Here is a 27,739-nt window from a genome sequence, read left to right as displayed (position 1 = left end):
TTCTTTCACTTCAGTCTGGTGTTAACTGAAGCTACTCTGCCTGGATTCCACATGACATCTTCTGTTAAGAGGGTAGAGAGAGAAATGTTGATGCTGACTCAAAACTCTAGTGCCTTTTATTATACACTTCCTAGTCACCTAAGGGGGACGTGGGTGGCACTGTGGGTTAAACCACAGAGCCTAGGACTTGCCGATCAGAAGGTCGGTGGTTCGAATCCCCATGACAGGGTGAGCTCCTGTTGCTCGGTCCCTGCTCCTGCCAACCTAGCAGTTCGAAAGCACGTCAAAGTGCAAGTAGATAAATAGGTACCGCTCCGGCGGGAAGGTAAATGGCATTTCCGTGTGCTGCTCTGGTTCGCCAGAAGCGGCTTAGTCATGCTGGCCACATGACCTGGAAGCTGTACGCCGGCTCCCTCGGCCAATAAAGCGAGATGAGTGCCGCAACCCCAGAGTCGGTCACGACTGGACCTAATGGTCAGGGGTCCCTTTACCTTTAGTCACCTAAGGTACAACTTGCCGGGCTTATAATATCAGCCAGGGCAAGTATATGAAGCTAGAACTTAAACCAAACTCTTTAAAAATATCTCCTTGACTGCCATTTTCTCTGTGTTAATAAACCTAATGCCTTGTTTTTCTAGAATGTAACCAATATAGTAATTGTTTATGGTGTGTGTTTATTCCTTAGAGCAGTGGTTTTCAACCAGTGTGCCGTGGCACCCTGGGGTGCCTTGAATGATGGTCGGGGTGCTGGCCTCTGCCCCTCTTTCCTTCCCTCCTTCCTCTGTTGCCCTCTCACATCTCTGCCTCCCAAAGGCTTGCCCAGATGTTTGTTGTAGCATATGGTTACGAGATGTCCCCGTTTCCCGGGGACAGTCCCCGGATTTACAAATCTGTCCCGGGACAAAATCCGTCCCCAGGATGTCCCTGGATTTATATTTTAAGTGTTATAGATTTATTAGTAGGGAATGAATGTTACGTGATTGGTTCAATGGCACAAGACACATCATATGGGGACTTCCGGCGAGGCAAAATGGCGGGCGCCATGGCAGTGAGCAGCTCCTGAAGGCAGCCAGAGCCAACTGCACTACCAGGCTGGCTCCGGGCTGCTGAGACTGCTGCTGCCACTGCTACTGCCGAGGGGGAACCGGGGACACACGGTGCATCAACTGGGGGAACCGCTGACCCCCCCCAACCCAAATTGAGCCAGGAGCGAGAGCGCCTGGCCACCTGGCCGACGGTCCAGTGGCACTCCGGGGCCAAGAAAACCCTGGAGCCGACACAGTGAGAAGGAAGACAGGAGAAGGAGAAGGAAGAGAGTGAAAGAGGAAGGAGAAAAAAGAGGGGAGCCCTGACCTTGCTGCGCTGCCCCCGCCCCCGCTGTGGAGGAGAGGTAGGAGAGCACCAGGAGGCAAGGACAAGTGGCCGAGCCCAGGCCTGAGCCAAGCCTACTCCACGGTGGCTAGCACTCCAAGAGAGTAGGCTGGGACCCAGAGGAAGGTCACGTGACAGAGGAGACCACAGAAGAGAAGATACTACTTCTTTTTTAAAAAACTTTTTAAAAAATAACACTCCCCCCCTATTTTTAAAGTGTCCCTGGATTCTTTGAAAACAATCTGGTAACCTTATTGTAGCAGCCCCGGCTACAAGCTCCGCAGGCGAATGGTGCTTCTGGAGCTGGCCAGGGGGTTCAGGTTGCCAGGAGCTCAGGTGGCCTCGGAGTAAGCAAGCAAGCAGATGAGGGAGCCCAGCCCTTGCTGTTCGGAATGGATGGGCAAGTGAGAGGCCAGGCAACAGGCCAGGCAACAGGCCAGGCAGGCAAGGCCTGCCTGGGAGCTGAGTGCCCGGTGCTGAAGGGGAGTCTTTCCACCATGCAGGCCCAGCAGCGCCTGCCGCCGCCTCCCCAGATCAGGAGGCTGGGGGCATCCTCTTCAGGAGGCTGGGGGCATCCTCTTCCCAGGCCCATGCGGGGGCCGTGTGAGGAGGCACCTCTCTTTGGGGCAGGGGCAACTCAAAGATCAGAGGTGGCGGCAGCAGCTGCCCAGAGGACTCCCAAGGAGAGGAGAGAAGGCTGAGGGAACACTCCATGAAGGAGGGTGTTTGAAAAAAGGGTGAGAGGCTGTCAGCTCTGCAGCCAAGGGGGGACATAACTGGGCTCCTGAGCCCCACAGGGGTGCAGTTGGTCAAGGGAGCCGTGGACTCTGAAAGGTTGAAAACCTCTGCCTTAGATGAAGGCAACATGCTTAAGTGGATAGAATGATGCACCACTTTGCAGCCCAGCCCAGCTATATTTACAGTGGTTCATGCATGGTAAGAACACAGCTGAGCATTTGAATGATCATTGACTGAGATGTTTTTAGCTGGACATGCTAAGGATTAGACATGGAGTCTTTTGCAAATGAAGCCCACTCTCAACACGAAGCTATAAATTGCAGGGCCTTTTCCAGTTTGTTTGTCTCCTTTTGTGCAAAGTAAGCTTGTGTCTGTGGAGTCCCAGTTTTCTTTGTCTGCCAGCTTTCAATTTCTTCTTTTCCCAAGAACTTGTCATCTTTTCAGCCTCTTGAATTCTTGTCCAGCACAGAAACCCCTTATGCAATGGGCAAGGATATCCTACTCACCTATTACTGCATAATACTGGTTGCAGCAGGAGGGGAGGACTCCCTGGATAAGAATCTGCCTCATTTCTGTCTCCTCTTCCCTTGCCTCTGAGTCTGGACTGCTCTCTGCCATAGCCTCTTCCTGCTCACTAAAGCCGGTTGCCTCTTCAGTTTCCAACACCTCCTCCTCCCAGGCTGCTCCCTCTTCTTCCTCTCTGACCATGCGTCATCGTCCCACAACCAGTCCCCTGACTCTGAGCCTCCTCCCCTGGGGATTCCCCAGCTTGTGACTCCCACCTTTTCTTTGCATCCAGCCATTCCATGATAAGTCCCTTGTACCACGTGTTCCCCCTAACTTCAAGGAACATGTAAAGAGGGGCATGTCTCCCTTCAGTTTAACATGAAGAGGGTGGTGCTTCGAATACTGTCTGTTCTTTTTGTGTTCTGATTATCGAGAAATCCTTTATCCCGAGGTTGCGGTGGAAAAGAGGAGACGCAAGCCAACAAATATTGCCTTTATTGAACAGATATCCCTGGGAATCTTTAGGTTGGTTTCAAACTAAATGCAAAACATTAACAAAATGCTGTATTCATAATGACAGGCTCTCCCCAAACCCAGGCTCAAGAAGAACATCAAGTTTATGACACAATGAGGTGATGAATTATGGAGATCTGGGATTTATAACTTACCTTATGTTGGGTTGCTAAAGAAGCTGATTTCATCAACCGATCACTGGTAGAAACATGGAAATTTCCATGATGGAAAATGTAGTACACCCCCTTCCCGTTTGTGGTTATTTCTTTGGCAACCTTTTTATTCTTTGTATAGTTTTACGATATATACATGGTTTTACAATACAATAAACTTCTGCCTCCTGAATCTGACTTGTTCCGTCATCTAGCCCAGTACTCTGATGGTCTGCAGGCTTTGCTCCAGGGTCTCAGGCTATAATTGTTGGGCCCTCAGCAGCTGAGCATATGTGGAGCTGAAGAGTGGTTTTTGGCGCGGTTAGCTCTGGGCTTAAACAGAAAATGGGGCAGACCCACCCCATGCTTAGTCCAAAGACAAGAGTTGTGTGTAAGCCTGGTGTGAGGCAAGAAGTCTATAGGAAGGGGGGGGGGAGAAGGATTGGGATGTAGTGGGAATCAGGGCAAGCAAGCAGGGCTGGCAGAAACAGGATGAAACAGGGAAGCAGAGGAAGACCAGGCTGGAAGAGACGCCAGGGACCAAGGAGAAAGGTGTGCGGTCAAGACCAGAGCCTGGCTATTGCTCAGGCATGAAAGCATGTATAGTTTTTTGTTGTTGTTGTTTAGTCGTTTAGTCGTGTCCGACTCTTCGTGACCCCGTGGACCAGAGCACGCCAGGCACTTCTGTCTTCCACTGCTTCCCGCAGTTTGGTCAAACTCATGCTGGTAGCTTCGAGAACACTGTCCCACCATCTCGTCCTCTGTCGTCCCCTTCTCCTTGTGCCCTCCATCTTTCCCAACATCAGGGTCTTTTCCAGGGAGTCTTCTCTTCTCATGGGGTGGCCAAAGTATTGGAGTCTCAGCTTCAGGATCTGTCCTTCCAGTGAGCACTCAGGGCTGATTTCCTTCAGAATGGAGAGGTTTGATCTTCTTGCAGTCCATGGGACTGTCAAGAGTCTCCTCCAGCACCATAATTCAAAAGCATCAATTCTTTGGCGATCAGCCTTCTTTATGATCCTGCTTTCACTTCCATACATCACTACTGGGAAAACCATAGCTTTTACTATACAGACCTTTGTTGGCAAGGTGATGTCTCTATTTTTTAAGATGCTGTCTAGGTTTGTCATTGCTCTTCTCCCAAGAAGCAGGCGTCTTTTAATTTTGTGGCTGCTGTCACCATCTGCAGTGATCATGGAGCCCAAGAAAGTAAAATCTCTCACTGCCTCCATTTCTTCCCCTTCTATGTATAGTTAAGGCCCACCAAATGTAGCTAACAAGCTGGCTAAGGGATGGAGCTGTGTTGAATCCTAGAAGGGGAATATTTTCCCTTCTTCCTCAGCTTGGGAACCTTGGGTACCACAAAGTTGCCACAAGGGGCACCAGTTCACAAATAATAAAAATACAAAAGCGTATAAACATGTTCCTGCACAGATCAGGAGGGTCTTGGCTTGAGTCCCAACAGATCCTGATGCAGGCAGAAATCTTTCCTACCTTAATAACCAGCTTCTAGTATTCTGAGAAAGGGAGAAAAAGCTTTTCCCACCCACATTCTTCACGCATCATGCATAAATTTATACACTCTGTTATGCCCCCTTTACTCACCTTTTTCTAAACTAAGACACTCCAAATGTTGTAACCTTTTATCGTTGGAGTGTTGCTCCCACCTTGTAGTGGTTGGGAGTTACTCGTGCGTAAACTTTCCCGTTTGGAAGCTTGGTTGCATAGGTTAAACCGTCTTGACTGCACAGCCCATCTCAGCGTGGCTGCCTCAGTCGCTAGCAGAATCTGTCTGTGGGCGTTTCTTAAACCTTTGCCAGCATAAAAGCTGTTTGACACCCAATCGTCTCTGCCTCTCATTGCGCGGAAGTCTTCTGCGCAGGGAGGGCGTGGGTAGTGGAGGACCAGTGCTCTCCTCACTGACTTCTAAGGAAGAATCCCGGAGCCCTTCCACCTCCTCTGCCATTTGCTCTCCTGGATCCTTGGTGTTACGCTGATTTCCTTCCCCCTCTATCAAGCTACGTCTCCCCTTGTGCTGGTACCTTCCCCTGCAGAATCGGAGAGCCTCTCCTTCTCCTGTTGCTCTGATGTCAGTTCCCTGACACACCTGTTGATCATTTGGGGGGCCCCTCTGGAATGGACCCACTATTGCTTTCATCTCAATCTGCTGGAGCATGCAGGGGAAGTCCTTAACTCACCAAAGGTTTGAGACCTATTAACTACCTGCACCTGGTTTCGCCAGCTAGTCGATGCTGTTCTGAGGATTGTCAAATGCTGACAGCTTCTTCTTCTTTTTATATAATTTTTACTCAGTTTTCTGTTTTACAATTTAAAGCACTCATTTATACATCCTTAAGATATCAGTGACTTCCCTCCTTCTCTTTCCATGGTTCATTTTACATATCATAAATCCCTGCATATTTTACAGAAACTGTATACCACTCAGTATTCCATTATTACATCCATCATAACTTATTTACACTGTTGAATTTTATCTTAATGCTGCCAGCGTTTTCAGCTGTGCACAGTTATTTCCCATATATTCAATAAACCTTTTCGAATCTTCTCTGAACGTATGTTCTTCTTGTTCTCTTATTCTGTATGTTAAGTCCAAAAGCTGCGCATATTCAGTCAACTTAAGTTGCCACTCTTCTTTAGTTGGGACCTCGCTTGTTTTCCATTTTTTGGACTAACAAAAGATGGGCCACAGTAAAGGTAAAGGGACCCCTGACCATTAGGTCCAGTCGTGGATGACTCTGGGGTTGTGGCACTCATTTCGCTTTATTGGCTGAGGGAGCCGGCATACAGCTTCTGGGTCATGTGGCCAGCATGACTAAGCCGCTTCTGGTGAACCAGAGCAGCGCATGGGAATGCCGTTTACCTTCCCACCGGAACAGCACCTATTTATCTATTTGCACTTTGACATGCTTTGAGCTGCTAGCTTGGCAGGAGCTGAGACTGAACAACGGACGCTCACCCCGTTGCGGGGATTCGAACCGCTAACCTTCTGATCAGTAAGCCCTAGGTTCTGTGGTTTAACCCACAGCGCCACCTGTGTCCCTTTATGAGCCGCAGTAGTTTGTCCACCTTTGGTCCCCCACCCTGCACTCAGCTTTCACCTGTGGCTCCTAGAAGCTGTCAGACTGAAATTCCCAGGTGTCAGGAAAGGTTATAAGGTTATAAGGGTGGGGATCAAAGGTGGACAAACTACAGTACCTCAGAAGAAGCACAATGTGGTGTTGGACCCAAGAGATGTTCTGGCCACTATACTGATATTAACTTAGAGTAGTGGTGTCCACATATTTCTACCTTCAGAGACCCCTTAAGATCAACATGTCTGCTGAGGAACTCCCATATCGAATTCCTCATAGGACCCAGGACATTGCTGAGTATTCCGGTGTTGCAGAGTACAGATTCCAGGGTATACGGTTCTTGCTTGCTGGGTCTCGCAGCAGCGTTTGAGGCAGAAAGGTTGGTGGGGTCAGCGCAGCATACCTTCTCCTTCTTTTGAAATGGTCAGCACTCGTAAGATTTCAGCCTAAGCTTTTATTGTCAGAATGAAGCAAAGCTGGGGATGTGTGTTTTAGTTCTATTTGCCTTCTCTGGTGCACGCTGTTTCTCTCCTTTCTTTAAAAAATAGTATAATTAAACCCAGCTTCAGACTTGGAGCCAAAAACATCTGAATAATCATAATGTTATGTAGGAAGAAATTTAATAGCTTATGACACATTTCTAACTCTGAACCACTTGGCAGCAAGGGCCTGATCCAGGTCAATTGATGCTATTTAACCTTTAATGAGCTTTGAGCAAACTTCAGAGAAAACTACTTTTAAGAAGAGCTTCAGCATTATCTATTTTTGTTCCTTCAGTTACTGTATGGCACTTCTAAATCTCATTTGTCCTTAAAACTCTTGTGTGGTTTGTTGTTGTGGGTAAAGTTGTCTAGAGAGCCAGAAAGACACAGCCAGGGCTGGATACTTGGTACAGATCTTTGTTTTTAATGGAAAGCTCTCCCGCATATCATGGGGCTGGAGCAGTTGCTGGAGTTCCTGAAGGAATACGGATCTAGATCCATTTCAATCTGAGTTCAGGTACCATTTTGGGACTGAATCAGCCTTGTGCACCCTGATGGATGAGCCATATTGGGGGCAGGACAGGGGAAGTGTGATTCCCCTCCTGCTTCTTGATCTCTTGGTGGCTTTTGATACCATTGGCCATGGTATTCTCATGGACCAGCTCTGTGGGATGTGTATTGGGACCACTGTTATAAGATGGTTCCACTCCTACCTACAGGTCCAGATATTAGCGTTCAGAGACAGTGTTTCGACTCCATGGTCTTTGTCTTAACATTGTACCGCAGGGTGCAATCTTGTCCCCAATGCTGTTTGACATATATGAAACACTGGGTGCAGTGCTTTGGAACCTGGGGGCGAAGTGTTATCACCAATAACTCCCAGTACTGGGAGCCAATGTAGGTCTTTCAGGACCTGTGTTATATGGTCTCAGCGGCCACTCCCAGTCACCAGTCTAGCTGCCGCATTCTGGATTAGCTGTAGTTTCCAGGTCACCTTCAAAGGTGGCCCCATGTAGAGCGCATTACAGTAGTCCAAGCAGGAGATAACCAGAGCATGCACAACTCTTGTGAGACAGTCCGCGGGCAGGTAGGGTCTCAGCCTGCATACCAGATGGAGCTGGTAGACAGCTGTCCTGGACACAGAATTGACCTGCGCCTCCATGAACAGCTGTGAGTCCAAAATGACTCCCAGGCTGCGCACCTGGTCTTTCAGGGGCACAGTTACCCCATTCAGGACCAGGGAGTCCTCCACACCCGCCCTCCCCCGTCCCCCCAAAACAGTACTTCTGTCTTGTCAGGATTCAACCTCAATCTGTTAGCCGCCATCCATCCTCCAACCGCCTCCAGACACTCACACAGGACCTTCACCGCCTTCACTGCTTCCGATTTAAAAGAGAGGTAGAGCTGGGTATCATCCACATACTGATGAACACCCAGCCCAAACCTCCTGATGATCTCTCCCAGCGGCTGCATGTAGATGTTGAAAAGCATGGGGGAGAGGACAGAACCCTGAGGCACCCCACAAGTGAGAGCCCAGGTGTCTGAACACTCATCCCCCAACACCACTTTCTGGACATGGCCCAGGAGGAAGGAGTGGAACCACTGTATAACAGTGACCCCAGCTCCCAGCCACTCAGGACCTGATTACTGCAATATTCTGTGTGACAAAATATTGCCAGCACATAACTCTGGTGCTCAGAAGCTTATACTGGCTGCTCATACGCTACCCTGCCAGGTTCAATTTGTATTAATTTACAAGGCCCTTAACAACCTGGGACCAGGATACTTCATCCCTGCTCAATCACAGAGATCTTGTGGGTAGTCTCTGTAAGTAGTGCCACCTGACTCAGATGTGCTGTTCATATCCACAAAGAACCATGAGTTCAGTATACTGGATCCAATTTTGTGGAATTCCCTTCCAGTTGAGGTTAGACAAGCCCTCTCCCTGTTGAACTTTAAGTGCTTACTGAAGACCCCCCACTCCCCCAAAAAGCAGGCTTTTGAATTGAATTCAACTCATGTTGACGCATGTTTAGTCTTATTGTATTGTCTCCTATACAGTCATACCTCACCTTACGTTTGCTTCATGTTACGTTTTTTCAGGTTGCGTCCCGCGGCCACCCGGAAGTACTGGAAAGGGTTACTTCTGGGTTTCGCCACTCGCACATGTGCAGTAGCGCTAAATCACGCTTCACGCATGCTCACAAGCGCCAAATCACACCGCGCACCTGCGCAGACACGACGCTTCAGGTTGTGGGCTTTTCACGTTGCGAACGGGCCTCCGGAACGGATCCCGTTCGCAACCAGAGGTACCACTGTATAACACACAGAAATGATTATGATTAAGCCGTATAAAATGGTTGAAATGAATAACTAATAAAAAAACATTGTGCCAACAAAATGATTCTGTAGCATGTACGAATTGCAGCCATCAGTTACATTCAGATGTGCATACTTTAATTTATTATGCATTTTCAAGTTTAAAAAAAGATATGTTAAGCATTTTAAGACAGTTTCTAGGATTTGGGCATCTTGGCCAAAAAAGATTTTTTTTCAACTGACTGGTCAAATATTGTCAATAATGGCTATGACTAGTATCCAGAGTAGTGCTAAGTAATTGTCTTGCCAGTGCAAGGATTTACACTTGTGCAATGGGACTTTCCCCCTGTGTGTTGTCTCGCACCTTTTCCAAATATGTTCTTGAGGGTTGGGAAAATCCCCAGAACAGACTTAGGGGGTGCATGTGGGGGAGAGAGAGGAAAATCCTCTTGCACAAGGCCAGATCCTTACACTGATGACAGTTAGTTACTTGGTGCTACATTGGACACAAGCCTAAGTATTTTTAAGACATTAATTTCATTAGAACAACAAAACAATTAATGTTAATCAGCAACAGGTTTCTACTTAGTCAATTGCAAAAAAACCCCCAAATTAGCCAAGTGTTGCTGTGAAACAAAACAATTTTTAGGAAACAATGATGGATTACAATTATCAACAATGTTAAATAAGGTTTTTATAAATGTGAATCATTTACACAGCTGTTCTCTGCGGTTTTATTCTGGAACATCAGGACAGCCTTTAGCTTGAAGAGCTTTTAAAGGAATTTAAAGCAAATGAAGTATCAGCAGCTTTGAAAAGTTTAAATGCAGTTATAAATATTAATTCACACCTACACAGTGGATGGGTTTAAATGCTCAACCTTAGTTTAGTAGCTGCAGTAAGCAATCAGACTGGACCTCTCTCCTTAAATCATTGTTTAATTGAAGTAGCAGTTAACTATTATTTCCAAAACAGTTATGCGATTTAATGCCACTTTACTAACCAGGTGAAATGTACGAGTCATGAAGCAGGGGCTTTCCTGCTGACTTCTTTCCCTCAGCATCCCCCCTCTGTGTTCTTTCTTCCCCAGTTAGCTCCTGAGGTCTGGGAAGCCTTTAGGATGGAGTGAGGCAGTTGCAGATGGAGAAGGAGCTAGCAACTGCTCTGCCTTACGTGAAAAAGGGACTGCCTGTCTGTCTGTCTATCTATCTATCTATCTATCTATCTATCTATCTATCTATCTATCCATCTATCATCTGTCTGTCTGTCTGTCTGTCTGTCTGTCTATTTATTTCATACCCTGCCCAAGGGAGCCCAAGACGGCAAACAACAAGAGACAAAAGAGTTGTATTAGATTCCAAATTCCCTGTCTACCTCTGTACTGGAATTCCAGTACAGTGGTACCTCGGGTTACATATGCTTCAGGTTACAGATTCCCCTAACCCAGAAATAGTACCTTGGGTTAAGAACTTTGCTTCAGGATGAGAACAGAAATCGTGCAGCGGCAGCGGGAGGCCCCATTAGCTAAAGTGGTGCTTCAGGTTAAGAACAGTTTCAGGTTAAGAACAGACTTCCAGAACGAATTAAGTTCTTAACCTGAGTTACCACTGTACAGAGGTGGACAGGGAATTTAGAATCTAAACCAGGGGTCAGCAAACTTTTTCAGACAGTCCACTGTCCCTCAGACCTTGTGGGGGGCCGGACTATATTTTGAAAATACAGTGGTGCCTCGCAAGACGAAAAGAATCCATTCTGTGATTCTCTTCGTCTAGCGGTTTTTTCGTCTTGTGAAGCAAGCCCATTGACGGATTAGCGGATTAGCGCTATTAGCAGCTTTTAGCGGCTTATCTGCTGATCGGATCAGCTGATAAGCGGCTTAGCGGCTTAGAAAAAGGGGGGGGAAGGGAAAAAAAACCCGCAGGAACTCGCAAGGCATTGTCGTCTTGCGAAGCAAGCCCATAGGAAATTCGTTTTGCGAAGCACCTCCAAAACGGAAAACCCTTTCGTCTAGCGGGTTTTCCGTCTTGCGAGGCATTCGTTGTGCGGGGCACCACTGTAAAATAAAATGAACCAATTCCTATGCCCCACAAATAACCCAGAGATGCATTTTAAATAAAAGGACACATTCTACTCATGTAAAAATATGCTGATTCCTGGACCGTCTGCGGGCCGGATTCAGAAGGCGATTGGGCCGGATCCAGCCCCCGGGCTTAGTTTGCCTACCCATGATCTAAACCTTGGTAAAAATCCCCCAGTTGTGACCACCTGATGGTTGTCGCCTCAGACCAAAAAGAAAAAAAGTGGCAGCGGCTCTGAAGCCTTGGGGTGTCCTTAGGGAAGCAAAGTCAAAACGAAAAGCGTAGAAGCAGCCAGGATGGTGCGTAGTGGTTGCTAATCCCAGGAGCTGCTTGAGAGGGGAGCAGGCAAGTGAGAAGCCTTGACGAGGGAGGAGGAAATGGTGTATTTTGATATTTTGCAATGGGTGCCGAAAGGGGCGGGGCTCAGCTGCATCTCTGATAGGCGAATAACCTTCTGACACAATGCCGTGGAACTTATGGAGGAGACACGTAAGTGCAGAATGGTGACGAGGTGGTTATGCATGGTCTCCAGAGTTGCAAACCTTCGACTTTGCAAGTAGTGGCCTGGTGTTTGTGAGGGTTCTGCCGGTGAGAGGTGGACCTTGTTGGTTTTGATTCCGTTGCGTGTCGAGGTCCCCAAGCCACCCCAAATTAACTCACACGTCACACAGAAATTTTTGTTTAAGGTTTCTGGCAGAATTTTGGCCACAACTTTATTTAAATACACAAACGTGAGTGGTTGCTTAGGCATTGGTTACGACTATCTGTCCATGCCCCAGGGACAGAACTGACTTCCGGATTCCAGCGGAAGCCAGTCAGGGAAAACAATATTGGGCATCAGTGAAGCTGGGTAACAGACCCTCACCTCTCCCCGCATGCTCCCAGGGCTTGCGTGGCCCAAACCCAATGCCAGGGAATTGGACGAAGGTATGGCAAGCCCCCGGATTCCTTTAACAGAATTCCCTTGTAGCACCAGCATTGGAGGGGTAGGCACTTACCCCTCCACCAACCGATTTTTCAACCAATGCCTAACTGCAAACCTTACAAGTTGTGACGATTTGCTACGCAGTAGGCAAAACCCTCATTTCAGGGAGGGTGGGCGGGTGACCCGGTGTACGCAGCAAAAGAGAAAGTCCAAAGCTGTGTGACCTGTATTTAAAACCTTTGTGTTGTTGTAAACAAAAATTGCCCTTTTCCCTTATGGGGTATCCAAGAACCCATATAGAGTCCTTACATAGGTTCCCTGTTGGTAGGAGAGAATAACAGAGGCCAACCAGAGAATATTGAGAAGCAAAGCAGCTCGTAAGCTTGATCTTTACTGATCTGTTGCAACAGGGTGCTCCCCTCACACGCAGGAGAGAGGAGGACCCAGAAAAATGGTGTGCAAGGCCTTATAAAGACTTTTTAAATTCCCATCCTGTAGATCAAGAGCACCCCCAGAAACATCATAGATACATCACAGAAGGGGTGTAACCTAAGACCACCCCTCAGATACATCACACCTACATCACAGAAAAGGCGGTCTAAAACAGAAATTTGAATATTGTTTTCTCCTGTCGTTGTTGATCTCCTGTCTGGCAGGCTACTTGATTGGATTGCCTGGGGAGCCTGGCCATTATTTTGTAGTGATAAATACTTCGTTCCTGGGCCAGGTCACAGGCTCACACCCTATTCATACACAGACATACCCTTAAGACAGGATTTGTGAAGGAAAAGACAATGGGGAGGCTTTTCCACTTTGACCATGCAGAGAAAACATTTGCTCAGTTTAGGAATCAAAATGGCTTCAGGTCGGTCTTCCTGTGCTGTCTATGTATGTGCGGTTATGAACATAGCCATATATCTAAGACCTCAAAATTCCTATCACAGTGTCCCACCTCCAAATTGGCAACATGAAAATCTCCCCAGAAACTCAACTGCCCAATGACTGCCTGTGGCCATCCAAACAGATCCGCCCAGCAACAGTGGGGTGGCCTGCTAGATCCCACCGAGCACGTGCTCTCTATTAGGGAGAACACGCTTTAGTGTTTCTGATCTTGGTGATCTACCACTTGTGGTTTTTTTTTGTGGTGGCCCTGGTTAATTACAAACTTTTAGGAAACAGCAGAAGGGAGCCTGGACTTGCTGAGATGTTTGGGAGTGGTGTTAGAAAACCACGAGGGGGCAAAGGAGAGGTTGCAGGGGCTGAGCTGGGGTTTTCTCCCACTGAATTAGAGTTGTTATGCCTCTGCAGCTTAGTTACAATCTCTTGGGACGCTGGTGGTTTTTCATGGCATTTGCTGCAGAGCATGTTGATGATGTAATCAGCCAAAAATGTGAAGCAGAGTTTATTTCCCCCCTGAAGTGGTCTGTTAAGGAATACTGAATTCCTTGCTTTGGAACGTTAAGGTTTGCCTTATATACGCAGTAAAATCTATAAGTATTGGTAGATGTGTCGTTTTACATTTATACCAAAAGCAAGTGAGACTTGCAGCTCTGTTCTCTCCTGTAACCTCTAAAACGGAATTTCTATTCATTGTCGCAACCAACCAGTCGTGGCCTTCCCCCTGGATAATTAAAAGCGATAAGGGACTCAGTCAGGCAATTCCATTTTATTTTCCGAGTTACAATATTCCATAGCTCTTGGAAGCCACTGACAATGCCCAGTGCTCATCAAGCTGCTTTTTCTAGGATGTTTATATTAATGTTAATAATAATAATAAATTTATTATTTATACCCCGCCCCCCAACCATAGCTGTCAACCGTCCCTTATTTGGTGGGAAAGTCCCTTATCCCAGCGCCGTGTCCCGCTGCTGTCCCTTATTGATGACGTCCCTTAAATTTCCCAGGTTTCAAAGGAAGCAGCTGCTCTCCCTCCCTCCCTGCCAACCAGGGAGGAGGGAGGCTCCAACTGTGTAGCTTGGCTGTGTTGCTCACCCAATAAGAAGTCTAAGAACGACTGGGGGGGTGGAGCTTGCATGCCTTGTGCCAGTCAAATCGGCCGCGTTGTCTGGGGACTCGCCTTTGCTCAGCGCTTCCCAGTGGAGAGGTGACGGTGGTTTTCCTTGCTGCATCCCCTTTGCCGGGTTGCTGCGCTGTGGGAAACACCGCTTGAGGCTTTGTTTGGCCGCTGGCTGGGCTTTCTGCCTTTGGCTCGGAGGGGCTCAGAAGCTGAACATACCTGTGCTCTGAAAATCCCTTATTTTGGCTGCTGATCCCTTATTTTCAAATCTGTAAGTTGACAGCGATGCCCCCAACTGGCTGGGTTTCCCCAGCCACTCTGGGCGGCTCCCAAAAGAATAGTAAAAACACAATAAAACTTCAAACATCAAAAACTTCCCAAAACAGGGCTGCCTGCAGATGTCTTCTAAAAGTCATATTCTTGTTCCTCTTAAGTATATATATATTAATTGTCCTTCTGCAAACCTTGGGGTTTCTCAATCATGGGGATCCCTTCTTCTTGTTTCGCAGTGGCTCCAGTCCTGTTAACATGGGCTCCCAGTGTAAGAGGACTGACAAACTTGCAAAATGTTGTGATATATCTGTGGGTGTGCATGCATTAACAGAAGCTCTGTCTGGAAGTAGTTTAAGCGTCCCTCCCCAAATGCTAACATCTGTGATCAGAGACCATGCTGATAAGGCAAGGTTGGAGAACCTTTGGTCCTCCAGATGTTGTCGGACTCTAGTTTCCATCTCTTCAAGGCAGCATAGTAGTCAGTGGTTAAGGATGATGGGAGTTGTAGTCCAGAAACATCTGAAGAACCAAATGTTCTTTGGCTCTTCTGTAAATCATTACTTCATGCGCAAAAAGTAAAACAATAATCTCCTCTGACTAGTTCTGGAACATTTAAAGCAATTTAGAGCAGTTTCTCAGTTCGACCCCTTCCCACTGGGTTGTCATTTTCTTTCTCTCACTTCCTCAACATCCCATCTTATTGGGTGGTTATTTGGGGAGTGGGTTACTTATGATGTGTACACATCTTTAGATACTCTGTGTGTATATTTAGGGTTCTAAATGGTAAATACCATATTTTTCGCTCTATAAGACGCACCAGACCACAAGACGCACCTAGTTTTTGGAGGAGGAAAACAAGAAAAAAAATATTCTGAATCTCAGAAGCCAGAACAGCAAGAGGGATTGCTGCGCAGCGAAAGCAGTGATCCCTCTTGCTGTTCTGGCTTCTGGGATAGCTGCGCAGCCTGCATTCGCTCCATAACACACACACACACATTTCCCCTTACTTTTTAGGAGGAAAAAAGTGAGTCTTATAGAGCAAAAAATACGGTACTTCAAAATGGGGTTGTGTGTTCAGTAAGGTATGCTAAAAAAATCTAATTTGTGAATGCTTACAATATCAGATGGAATTTTATGAATGCTCAAATATGTGTGTGAGAGAGAATGTATTTGTTAACAGTGTGTTCTACTAGATGCAGTATTACTCAGAAGTAAGACTCACTGTCTTCAATGGACCTTACACCCTAGTGTGTTTAGGATTGCAGCCTAAATTTGGAAGATTCGCTGTGATGTGAATTTGGGCACCAGTTACTGATTAGGCAGGGTGGCACTGTGGGTTAAACCACTGTGCCACTTGGGCTTGCTGATCGAAAGGTTGGTGGTTCGAATCCCTGCGACGGGGTGAGCTCCCGTTGTTTGGTCCCAGCTCCTGCCAACTTAGCAGTTCGAAAGCACGTCAGAGTGCAAGTAGATAAATAGGTACCGCTCCAGCAGGAAGATAAAAGGCGTTTCCATGCGCTGCTCTGGTTTTGCCAGAAGTGGCTTAGTCATGCTGGCCACATGACCCGGAAAAAATGTCTGCGGAAGCGGACAAACGCCAGCTCTCTCGGCCTGTAAAGCGAGATGAGCGCCACAACCCCAGAATCGTCCGCGACTGGACTTAATTGTCAGGGGTCCCTTTACCTTTACTGATGGAGGCATTCACCAGGGTTAGGCTGATACCTTATTGTTATGCTTTATGCTTTAGTCTGAAGGATTTCGTGCTGAGTGACAAAGGTTGGGCTGAAATAGCTGTGTTTCTTACAAATATTCTCCACCCCCCACCCTGCTGCGAAAATGGAGCTGATCTTTTGCTGCTTAACCTTGCGTGCATGGGAGGGGATTTCTCCAAAAGGTTTGGGAGGAGGTTTCCACGCATCTTACTGGGTCTCAGCAGGAAGTGTGGCTTATGGGATACTGTGGAGAGAGCCACATACTGCTTCCTGCCGGCCCCACTTCCCGGAATGCCTTGGGAGCGATGCGATGCTTAATGATATGGTGTCACTCGCAAGGAATTTGAGGAAACACAGCCAGCAGGAAACTTCGGAGAGAGCCTTGTGCTGTTGCAAATGGTGTGGGGATTTTTAAGTTGAAAAAGCAAGTGGGAGAGGAAGGAGGAACCCTTGGCCACCTTATATGGTTAAGTATGAACCCCAAAACTTTGGATATTTTCTCCTCCTCTATGTTTTTTTGGGGGGCATGTTGTGCTTCCCACCCACCCAGCAAATGGCTCCAAAATAAAATCCACAAGGAAAAGACAGTTGGTGTATCTTCTCTTTCCACCTGCTTTGAGCTAACACTTTTCAAATGCTGCTGTTTAGGCATTGCAAGTGCCTTGAAGGGATGAACAGATGTCTCATTCCGTGTATTTGGAAAAGTTATAGTTCATTTACTTTCCAGTGAACGCAAGGCAGCTAGAAAGTCCCAACACAAAACAATATTTCAAAATATAAAATCATCATCAAGTTAAAACCCCAGAATAAACGCCAAGGAAACCACAGTCATATTGTTGTGTTAGTTCCTTAAATCTTCCACTTCATGTGAAATTTATTTTTGTTGATGTCTTGTGCATCGTTATGTTTATTAGCAAAGAGTCGTTTCCAAACACTCGCAAATGCCACAACAGCATTTGTGAGCTACATTATGAAGTCACAATTAAAAAACAAACGAAAAACAGGATAATTACTGTCAAACTGTTGTGGAAACTTTCATCTACACAAAATGTACTGAGATGCTTCAAAGTGTGCGTTATTGTTGTCAGTTTACTGAGATATAGATTTATTTATTCAGATTATTTCCTGTTTGTTTATTACGGAGGGGTGTTGGTTTCAAATTTATTTTTGGGTGGGAGGTATCAACATTCTTATGGCCTGTCAAATCTGTTGGCAGAGAGTTTTGTGTTGTAGTGTTTGGTCAGTTGCTTAGGGACCGGCCTAAACACCATCTTGGTTGTGTTAACTACAATTTTGTGGTTTTCCAGTTTAGGAAGACACGGCCTTGTTCAGTAACATGCAAGCATGGCTTAGGGAAAAAAAATCCTTTCCATATGTCATCAATTCAATGTGCTTTCAAAGTAGTTTTGAAAATTCCAGAGCTAAGTTTGATATTTGTTCTTTTGTGCTGAAACTATATAATAAGTGTGATACTTCTGACTCGTAGTTGTACCATGTTTCATGATATATTGTAATCATGTATGGAAAGAAAGGTCTTTAGTAAATTCACTGGTCACTTCAGCCTAACTTTTCATTTTATGCTGTAGGGTCTCAGAAATGTTTATCTGTAATTTAGATGTTTCTCCACAACTTCTTATGATACAGTATATGTGTCATCTATTTCATTAGTGCTTTCCAACTTTTTCTTTTTTAACCCCCCCCCGCAAGCAGAAAATTAGAAAAGGATAGGTCTAGAATATTTCTCCCTGATGCGCTAGCTTTCTACTTCAAGGGAGATTTTTTGTGGTATTTCCTGCCTGCAATCTGAAATGATAGTCAGTCCTACCACCCCTTTCTGTTGCGTTAGACTGGTGCCACAGGGACAATGTTACCACAACACTGAATATTACTCACTCCTGCTGCCCCTTTAATTCAGGGCTTGAGGTGTTTGGAAGAGACACCAGTGATGTTTTTAAAAGAAAAAGGCAGTTACCCCTAGTATATGAGATTGGGGTTTGATAGAAACTCAAGGAAGACAAACCAAACATGGCAAATGTTACCAGTGGTTCTGGTCTTTCTCGATGTATCGGTGTTCACCATATTTTGCAAAATGTTTACACATGTGGCATGCTTTTCTCTATTGCGAAATTTGCATCTCAGGACCCCTTCTTATACGGTGCTTGGGTATGTGAGTTGTATAGTTTGATATAGTTTACGTGTCGAGGTCCCCAAGCCACTCCTAAATAAATTCACACTTCACACCACAATTTTGTTTAAGATTTTTGGCATAATTTTGGCCACAACTTTATTAAAATGCAAACAATGTGAGTGGTTGCTTAGACATTGGTTGTGACTATCTGTCCCCGCCCAGGGACAGAACCGACATCCGCAAGCCTGCAAAGTCTGTAAGGGAAAACATTTTATGGGGAGTAAATGGAGCTGGGTACCAGACCCTCACCTCTCCCCAAATGCTCCCAGGGGCTCTTGCGTGGCCCTAGCCCCCTTGCCAGGGGTGCAGACAAAAGTATGGTGAGCCCCTGGATTCCTTTAATGGAATACCCTTGCAGCAGCAGCATTGGAGGGGCAGGCACAGCCAATCCATGCCCCTCCACCAACCAATTTTCTAAAACCAATGCCTAACCGCAACTTACAAGTTGTGACGATTTGCTACGCAGTAGGCAAAACCCAAATGGCACCAGCCAGTCAGTCAAATGGACAAAATTCCTACCAGGCCCCTGCCCCAAAAGCAGACGACCCCATGACAGGCATAGCAAGGTCAAACGCAAAAAACACCCTAAAATTAGTGAGGGTGGGCAGGTGATCCGATGTGCGGGGCGAAAAGAGGAGGCTCAATGCTGCACGCAGGGAATATATGCAACCAAGGCTGTCAATCAAAATTGGCAACATCAAACTCTCCCCAACAACCAAGGGAGCCCAATCACACTGTGCGCCATCCAACCAACTGCCCAGCAACAGAGGGGTGTCTGGTTAATCCCCCCACAACCCGTGCTCTCCATGAAGGAGAAGCCGGGATGTGGTGCAATAATGTTGGACTAGGAGTGGAGAGACCTAAACTGAAATCTCTGCTAACTCCTGAAACTTACTGAGTGACCTTGGTCCAACTATTATCCCTTGGCTTAATCTAACCTACCTCCTAGGGTTGTTGTGAAACTAAATATGTAGAAGGAGTGAACCATGCTGCAATATACCATATATATAAATATTGAGTCTGAATACAGTGGTGCCTCGCAAGACGAAAAGAATCCGTTCTGTGATTCTCTTCGTCTAGCGGTTTTTTCGTCTTGCGAAGCAAGCCCATTGACGGATTAGCGGATTAGCGCAATTAGCGGCTTTTAGCGGCTTATCTGCTGATCGGATCAGCTGATAAGCGGCTTAGCGGCTTAGAAAAAGGGGGGGGAGGGAAAAAACCAGCAGGAACTTGCAAGACATTGTCGTCTTGCGAAGCAAGCCCATAGGAAATTTGTTTTGCGAAGCACCTCCAAAACGGAAAACTCTTTCGTCTAGCGAGTCTTCTGTCTTGCGAGGCATTCGTCTTGCGGGGCACCACTGTAGTGAATTTGAATCCAAGTCTGCTCAGAGCAGATCCACTGAAATTACTGAACCTTTGATAGTCATGACCAGTGTTTTTTCCCCTGGGGGGACGCAGCTGTACGCATACCCCTAAACATTTTGTGAATCTAAGTTTGGCCTCCTTGAGGGGCAGTGTTTCAACATGAGTAGGAAAATGAGAGTACCCCTAAACATTTTTTAAGAAAAAAAGGACTGGTCATGATAATTAACTTCAGTGAGTCTACTCTGAGTAGGATTAGGGCCTTCTGGCGGTTCCCTCACTGCGAGAAGTGAGGTTACAGGGAACCAGGCAGAGGGCCTTCTTGGTAGTGGCACCCACCCTGTGGAACGCCCTCCCTTCAGATGTCAAGGAAATAAACAACTCTCTGACTTTTAGAAGACATCTGAAGGCAGCCCTGTTTAGGGAAGCCTTTAATGTTTGATGTTTTACCGTGTTTTTAATATTCTGTTGGGTGGCTGGGGAAACCCAGCCAGAGGGGAGGGGTATAAATAAATAATTATTATTATTATTATTATTAGCGACATCCCAAAAGCATTCAGTGTTTGAATCCTTTTCCTTATGCAGCCCAAACAAGGGGGGAATTATCAGCAGACTTAGGTGGATTGAACTGTTCAGCTTAAGAAGGACTGAGGTGGCTGTTTTCTGAAGCGCTGAATCGTATGAACCAAATCTTGTCAGGACACAAATACTAAATACAAGCCATTCATTTTTAAATACTTCTAATCACAGAAGCAGCTCTTTTCCTTACTATAGTCCTTACCACCCCGACCCCCCCATTTCCGTTGTAAATATATAAGAAAAAACCTGGTCAAAACAGGCACTTAGTGGTTCCTTATCTGAATTAATTTCCCTGGGAAACTGTATGTCTGAACCCAGAAATCCACTTACTTAACAGTAAATAGACCAATACTTGAATACTTCCTTTTAACTAGCAGAAATCGTCCAAACCCCAACAATATCATTGTTTTCTTTGTCAGAGTTAATTCAAGTCCTACTGATCCATGTTTTAACTGTAGTTTTTTGTTTTAAAAAAACTGTTTCCCACAAACCTCCATCCAAACAGAGAATTCTTGACCTTATGGGATCTTTGCCAGCTATTTCTTAGAGGGTCATGGTGTAGCCTGAGGTATCTGAGGCCGCTTCTAAGCAAAATAAGTGATTGTGGGGAACGGTGTTTTGCTTTTCAGGGATTTGGCTGGGCGAAAGGAAGTAGTGTTTGTGTGTATGTGTATGTGTGGAACGTGTGTGTGTGTGTGTGTGTGTAACTTGTAGTACTGTTTGTACATATTTTCTCACAGTTGGGGGAATGTTCTTGCAGAGCTGCCCAAAAGGAACAGCATTTCACAAAGAGAATGTTTGGCATGTTGTCATTCAAAAATCAATCAGTCAATCAATCAATCAATCAATCAATCTGTAAATGACCTTGTTTCTCATGTCAGATCCCGCAATTGCAAAGCTGTTGATTCCCTGTAAAATGCAATTCGCTTTTTTTCTTTTTTCTTTTCCCCTTTCAGAAATTGGTCCCGTAACAATTACCACGGATCCCAAGAAATTTCAATATGAACTCAGGGAGCTATACGTTCAGGTGAGTGTCTGTCTCCTTGCCACAATTGCTTTGGATGGAAAACAAAGCTAAGCCCACTCAGAATCAGTGGCGTAGCGTGGGGGGTGCAGGGGGGGCCGGCCGCACCGGGCGCAACATCTGGGGGTTAGGGTTAGGGGGCGCAAATCCACGGGTTAGGGGGCGCAAATTACTTGCCTTGCCCCGGGTGCTGACAACCCACGCTACGCCACTGCTCAGAATCATAGAATTGTAGAAGTGGAAGGGTTCAACTCTGGTTCAGTTCCCCTGCAACTCTATCCCAGCCCCAAAACAATAACTGGGGGTTTAATTACAGATTGGTCGCAATACCAGCAGGTAAATGATGTGTTTAAGGAGGTTAAAGAGAATACAGTGGTGCCCCGCAAGACGAATGCCTCGCAAGACGGAAAACTCGCTAGACGAAAGAGTTTTCCGTTTTGGAGGTGCTTCGCAAAACAAATTTCCTATGGGCTTGCTTCGCAAGACGACAATGTCTTGCGAGTTCCTGCTGGTTCCCCCCTTTTTCTAAGCCGCTAAGCCGCTTATCAGCTGATCCGATCAGCAGATAAGCCGCTAAAAGCCGCTAATAGCGCTAATCTGCTAATCCGTCAATGGGCTTGCTTCGCAAGATGAAAAAACCGCTAGACGAAGAGAATCACAGAACGGATTCTTTTCGTCTTGCGAGGCACCACTGTATGGGCTTTGAAACGAGAAGATCCAAGCTGGAGATAGAGTTGCTGGATGATAAGAGGAAAATATTATCGAAAATGTATAAATTACTATTAGAATGGCATACTAAAGTTAAAGTGGTTATGTTACAATGGGCTAAAGATTTTGGTTATAATATTCAATTAAAAACATGGGAAAGGTTATGGAATGAAGGAATTAAATTCACTGCCAGTAGTGCATTAAAAGAAAATGTGATGAAAATGATGTATAGATGGTATCTGACACCAACTAAGCTTGCTAAAATGTGTAAGACAAAAAATAAGGGATGTTGGAAATGCAAAGGAAAAGGGGGGGGATTTCTATCATATGTGGTGGACATGCAGTGAGGTAAAAGCTTTCTGGGAAATGATATATAATGAATTTAAGAAAATGTATAAAAATACATTTGTTAAAAAACCAGAAGCATTCCTATTGGGTATCGTAGGTGAGGAAATTCCAAAGAAAGACCAAAAATTGTTTATGGTATGCAACAACGGCAGCAAGGACTCTTTCAGCCCAAGCAAAGCTTGGGTATTAATTCAATGTATCTGGAAAAGTGAATTTCCACATAGCGAGCATTAGGAAAGTGGGACGTTGCATGTAATTTAATTATTGCTATTGACATTCCATTTAGCCACACTGATAAATTATAAAATGAAGCTTAAGGCGTTTTCAGTTTGTTGCTGTTTTCGGTTGGGATTCAATCACATACCAGCAAATTCAGGTTGTACAATTACAGTAGATTTTGTGCTCATACATTATACACACACACCCCGACTTTTTGCAGGAAGGGAAGTGATGGGGAAATGGACTGGAAGATGTGGGATAGCAATTACTTGAATAAATGAATGTTCAATAAACAACTGCTGTTGTCTAACTTCCTCACAAACTTTGTGCAAACAAATCACTAGGGATGAACAAGTTGTCTGCAGGCAACCTTTGAGAAGTCATGCAGATCTTTTCTCAGAGGTATGGGAAGTTGAGGTGGAAGAGAACAAAAGAAAAACATAGCTTAAAATAAAAGCACAACAGCAGAACTTTCATGGCGACGAGACAGATTTCTCCCACAGGAAAGGGGGGTGGAGTGAACATGCTTTTCATTAGCTAAAGAGAAGAAGAATTAATGCCATAATTTAATATTGTAAGAACACCGAAGCAGTGGAACAAATTTCCAAAGGCGGTTTTTGAATGATCTTTGCTGCAGAAGTCAAAGTGACTGAATTTGACAGACCTGTTGAATAGGGTCCTTTAGGGATAACACGCACTAAGAAAACATGTACTCTGTGTGTCAGGGTGGGGAGGAGAGCTGAGGAGATCATGGCAGAAATCTAGCGTTCCGAAAACCCTGTTTGAGAAAGAGAAGAATATACACAAGCCAGTTTGGGATTCCAGATGAACATGCACTGAATGGGCACACCTGCTCTATAGATGTAAGTCAGTTTGGAGTTCAGATTAGGGCATTCTCCTCTGCAGCCCCTGAAAAGCTGCTCTAGGGACATTGGGGGCAGGGACTTTCATGAGCGGAGGGGGCTGTGTTGCAAGGGACCTCAGTAGAAATTGGGCGGTGACCTTGTTAAAGCAGATCTCCTCCGCCACAAAGTTTCTTCACCAGGTTTCAAACAATTCCCCATCCTACTGCTGCCCTCATAGCAGGGGCGGAGGAAGGGGGCGGGGGCAGCCCGCCTTGAGTGTCATCAGTGAGGGGGGGTGAAATTCGCCACGTCGCCCACCCAACCTAGTACTCTGAAAACACACTAGTACTCTGAAAGCACACCAGTGCAAGTAGATAAATAGGTACCACTGCGGCGGGAAGGTAAATGGTGTTTCCGTGCGCTGCTCTGGTTTCGCCAGAAGCGGCTTAGTCATGCTTACCACATGACCCGGAAAAACTGTCTGTGGACAAACACCGGCTCCCTCGGCCTGTAAAGCGAGATGAGCACGCAACCCCAGAGTCGTTCGCGGCTGGACTTAACTGTCAGGGGTCCTTTACCTTTATCTTTTTAATTATGTGCAAGGTGCAGTTTTGCTATACTAAATAGGTCAATGTGAATAAGTTTATAACTGTTAGTCTTAAGTTCTTTTGTCTGTACTTTTTATATACCCTTTTTCGGGGTAACCAGAAAGAGGACACAGCAAAAGGAGGCTTCTCAGAAATAAAACATGATATTGTATACAACAGCCAAATTCATGGCAGCACAGTGACTTTTCCAAGGCAATGTTTACATACAGCAACAGGAGACGGATGGACAACAACGCTATTCTGATTTGTCCCCAAAGACAAACAAATACTGCCAGTTCATATGAATTACAGGTTTTGTTTTCCTTTTAAAACGCTCTTTCTTCATTTTCTTTCCATTTGATCTTTTTTCCCTGCTTGGTCAGAAGCTTCATTTTTAAAGAGACTAATTAGCAGATCAGTGCTCTCGGAACAAGTATTTTATGTTTAGCTAACAACTAGTTTTCATAGAGTGTTCAAATTTATTCCTGCTTTTCTAACTCCTCTTCAAGGCAGCTTTAAATAATATTTAAAGGACGTAAAACAAAAGAACCAACAGAAAACAAAACACAGTGGCTTTTAATCATAAATTAAAAGTGCTTTTGTAATATAACTGGCCAAAGAGTTGAGAAAACAGAATGGCATTTACCTGGTCCCTAAATCATAAAGATGTAGACACCTGGGGAATATACTTAGTTTTTTTTAATATAATTTTTTCTTAAATTTTCTGTTTTTACAATTTAGAATATTCATTTCAACAACCTTAAAATATCAACGACTTCTCTTCTACTCCTTCCATGGTTCATTTTGCATAACATAAATCCCTGAATATTTTACATAAACTAAACCATGCACTATTCCATTATTACATCCATCAAAACTTATTTACACTGTTGAACTTATCTTAATGCTGCCAACGTTTCCAAGTGTACACAATTTCCTGCCTATATATTCAATAAACATTTTCCAATCTTCTCTGAACGTATGGTCTTCTTGTTCTCTTATTCTCTATGTTAGGTCCACAAACTGTGCATATTCCATCAGCTTAAGTTGCCATTCTTTAGTTAGGACCTCGCTCGTTTTCCATTTTGGGGCTAATGAAATACGGGCTACAGTTGTTGCATACATAAATAACCTTCTTTGACACCTGGGAATTGCCATCTGAATTATCTCCAACAAAAAGGACTCTGGTTTCTTTTTATTACATTCATCAAGATTTGCTTACACCTTTGAATGGCTACTTAAGGAGATACTTCACAAAAGCAGTAACATTTTTCATGGTTGACCCCCTATAACTACAAATGGGGAGGTTAAATGAATTCAGAATTTTTGTGACTTTTTAAACTTTAGCACTGTTTTTGTTTTTTGTTTTTTAAACTTACATTATTTCCCTGTTTCCTGATTATAAACAGGGGGGCGGTGACTGTCCAGAGATGAGCATTGGCGCAATCAAGATTGCTCTAGAAATTTCTCTCCCAGGTTCATTCATCTATGTTTTTACTGATGCGCGATCCAAAGACTACAAGCTGACCCATGAGGTCTTGCAACTGATTCAGCAAAAGCAGTCACAGGTAGGAAACAAATTCCAATTCTGATTATTTCAAAACCGCCATTTTTAATTATTGTTGTTATTATTTTAAGTCTCTTTTTAAAAAAAAAATGAAATGTGTTCCTATTGATTACGGTCAAATACCATCTTGGATAAAATATGTAAATAACAGTTTGATCCCATGTGGAAGTCAGTTTTGTTAGATTCAGCGGGACTTACTTTTAGGTATGGGATGCGGGTGGCGCTGTGGTCTAAACCACTGAGCTTCTTGGGCTTGCCGATCAGAAGGTTGGTGGTTCGAATTCCCATGATGGGGTGAGCTCCCGTTGCGCTGTCCCAACTCCTGCCAACCTAGCAGTTCAAAAGCACACCAGCGCAAGTAGATAAATAGATACCACTGCAGCGGGAAGGTAAACGGCTTTTCTGTGCGTTCTGGTTTCCATCATGGTGTCCTGTTGCACCAGAAATAGTTTAGTCATGCTGGCCACATGACCTGGAAAGCTGTCTGTGGACAAACGCTGGCTCCCTTGGCCCGAAAGCAAGATGAATGTCACAACCCCATAGACACCTTTGACTGGACTTAACCGTCCCGGGGTCCTTTACCTTTACCTTTTACTTTTAGGTAATTGTGTTTAGGATTGAATTATACAAGTTGGAGGCGACCAGTTTCAACAAATAATAAGCAGGTCCATACAATATTGAGATGGGTAGAAGAAACTATCTCATCACAGGTCATACACAGTTTTATTAATGTGTATGATACTCTAGACAGGTATTAGCAAAATATCAGCTTTCCCCACTGTCAGGTGCTGATGTGGTTGCTCGGGAGCAAACAGGCAAGACTCCAACCTGTCTTTTCCAGGCTTTATTATATGTACAAACTATTTACAGTGCAGAGCGTCGCAAGTCCATGTCTGCTCAGTCGCTAGCAGAATCTGGGAGTGGGCGGTCCTTATACCTTCCCCAGCATAACAGCCGTGTGACCCCCAACCTTCTCCTCCCCTCTCTGCGCCAAAGACTACTGCGCAGAATGGGCTCTGGCAAAGGGGGACTCGCCTCCTCTCCGCTTTGCTCAGGCTCGGTGTTGAGGCTCCCCCTAGCCTCTTCTGATCCTTGCACCCCCTCCCCACTGGAGGTGTGGCTTCCCTCCTCGCCAGAGGAAGAACTACTTTGCAAGATCTTTGGAGGCTCCCTATAACACAACTGCCCTTCCACCTCTCGCCTCTGAGCTGATGGCAGTTCCCTCCGTTTCCGATGTTCAGGTGTGAATGCCAATGGTTATGTCGCCTACAGGGCATGTTCTCAACTCCTGGTGCCTTGAAACAGAACCTTATTTGAAATCCTTGAGAGCCACTGTCAATCACTGTCAATCAGGATAGACAATGCTGAACTTAATGAGCCCCTGGTCTGATTCAGATCAACGCCGGTTCCTATGTTCCTATGAGGGTCAACAGGTGCAACAGAGCACAGAAGCTTGCAGAAGGGCAGACAATCTGGTGGCAAAACCCCCCAAACTCTAAAGGGACAGGGAGGGGATCTCTGAAACAAACCTGAGGAAGACTGATCAGAAAACCACTGATAACCGGCAGTGCTGGATTTACGTATGAGCTAAACAAAAAAAACCCTGGATGTACATTTCCAAAATATAAGATAAGAAACAAATAAAATAAAACCTGCATACAGCAACGGTGTTTTGTGTTGTGTAGGCTCCTGTGATGTAAGTAATGGGCCCCGTCTACTAGCCTGCTCCCTAAAATATCACTGGTTTCCTCTTTTCTATATATAGGGTGCCTACATTATGCATGGACTGGTTGCATGGCAACATATGCAAATGGTTTTAGATACCTATTAAAGGTAAAGGGACCCCTGACCATTAGGACCAGTCGTGGCCGATTCTGGGGTTGCGGCGCTCATCTTGCTTTATTGGCCGAGGGAGCCGGCATACAGCCTCCGGGTCATGTGGCCAGCATGACTAAGCTGCTTCTGGCGAACCAGAGCAGCGCACGGAAACGCCATTTGCCTTCCCGCCAGAGCGGTACCTATTTATCTACCGTATTTTTCGCACTATAGGACGCACTTTTTCCCCTCCAAAACTGAAGGGGAAATGTGTGTGCGTCCTATGGTGCGAATGCAGGCTTTCGCTGAAGCCTGGAGAGC

At 45.4% G+C, this 27,739-nt stretch overlaps 1 protein-coding gene across 4 annotated transcripts in view; it reads left to right on the top strand.

The window, feature by feature from the left end:
• Window positions 1–27,739, top strand: part of HMCN1 (hemicentin 1) — a 329,394-nt gene that overhangs the window by 26,705 nt on the left and 274,950 nt on the right. For 3 of the 4 annotated variants that reach the window (XR_014008183.1, XM_081194243.1, XM_081194242.1), the window contains exons 2-3: window positions 21,262–21,332; window positions 25,446–25,604. Coding sequence is in view for 3 of the 4 variants with exons in the window: in XM_081194243.1 (XP_081050369.1) it covers window positions 21,262–21,332; window positions 25,446–25,604 (230 nt within the window). In the remaining variant the exon portion in view is untranslated. Of the gene's footprint in view, window positions 1–21,261; window positions 21,333–25,445; window positions 25,605–27,368; window positions 27,437–27,739 lie in introns of those variants that run through there. The other variant, XM_081194244.1, reaches the window with a different exon arrangement.

This window comes from Podarcis bocagei (genome assembly GCF_964188305.1).
Source record: "Podarcis bocagei genome assembly, chromosome: 5".
In the NCBI taxonomy this organism is placed as follows: Eukaryota; Metazoa; Chordata; class Lepidosauria; order Squamata; family Lacertidae; genus Podarcis; species Podarcis bocagei.
This window is presented reverse-complemented; position numbering and strand designations above follow the sequence as displayed.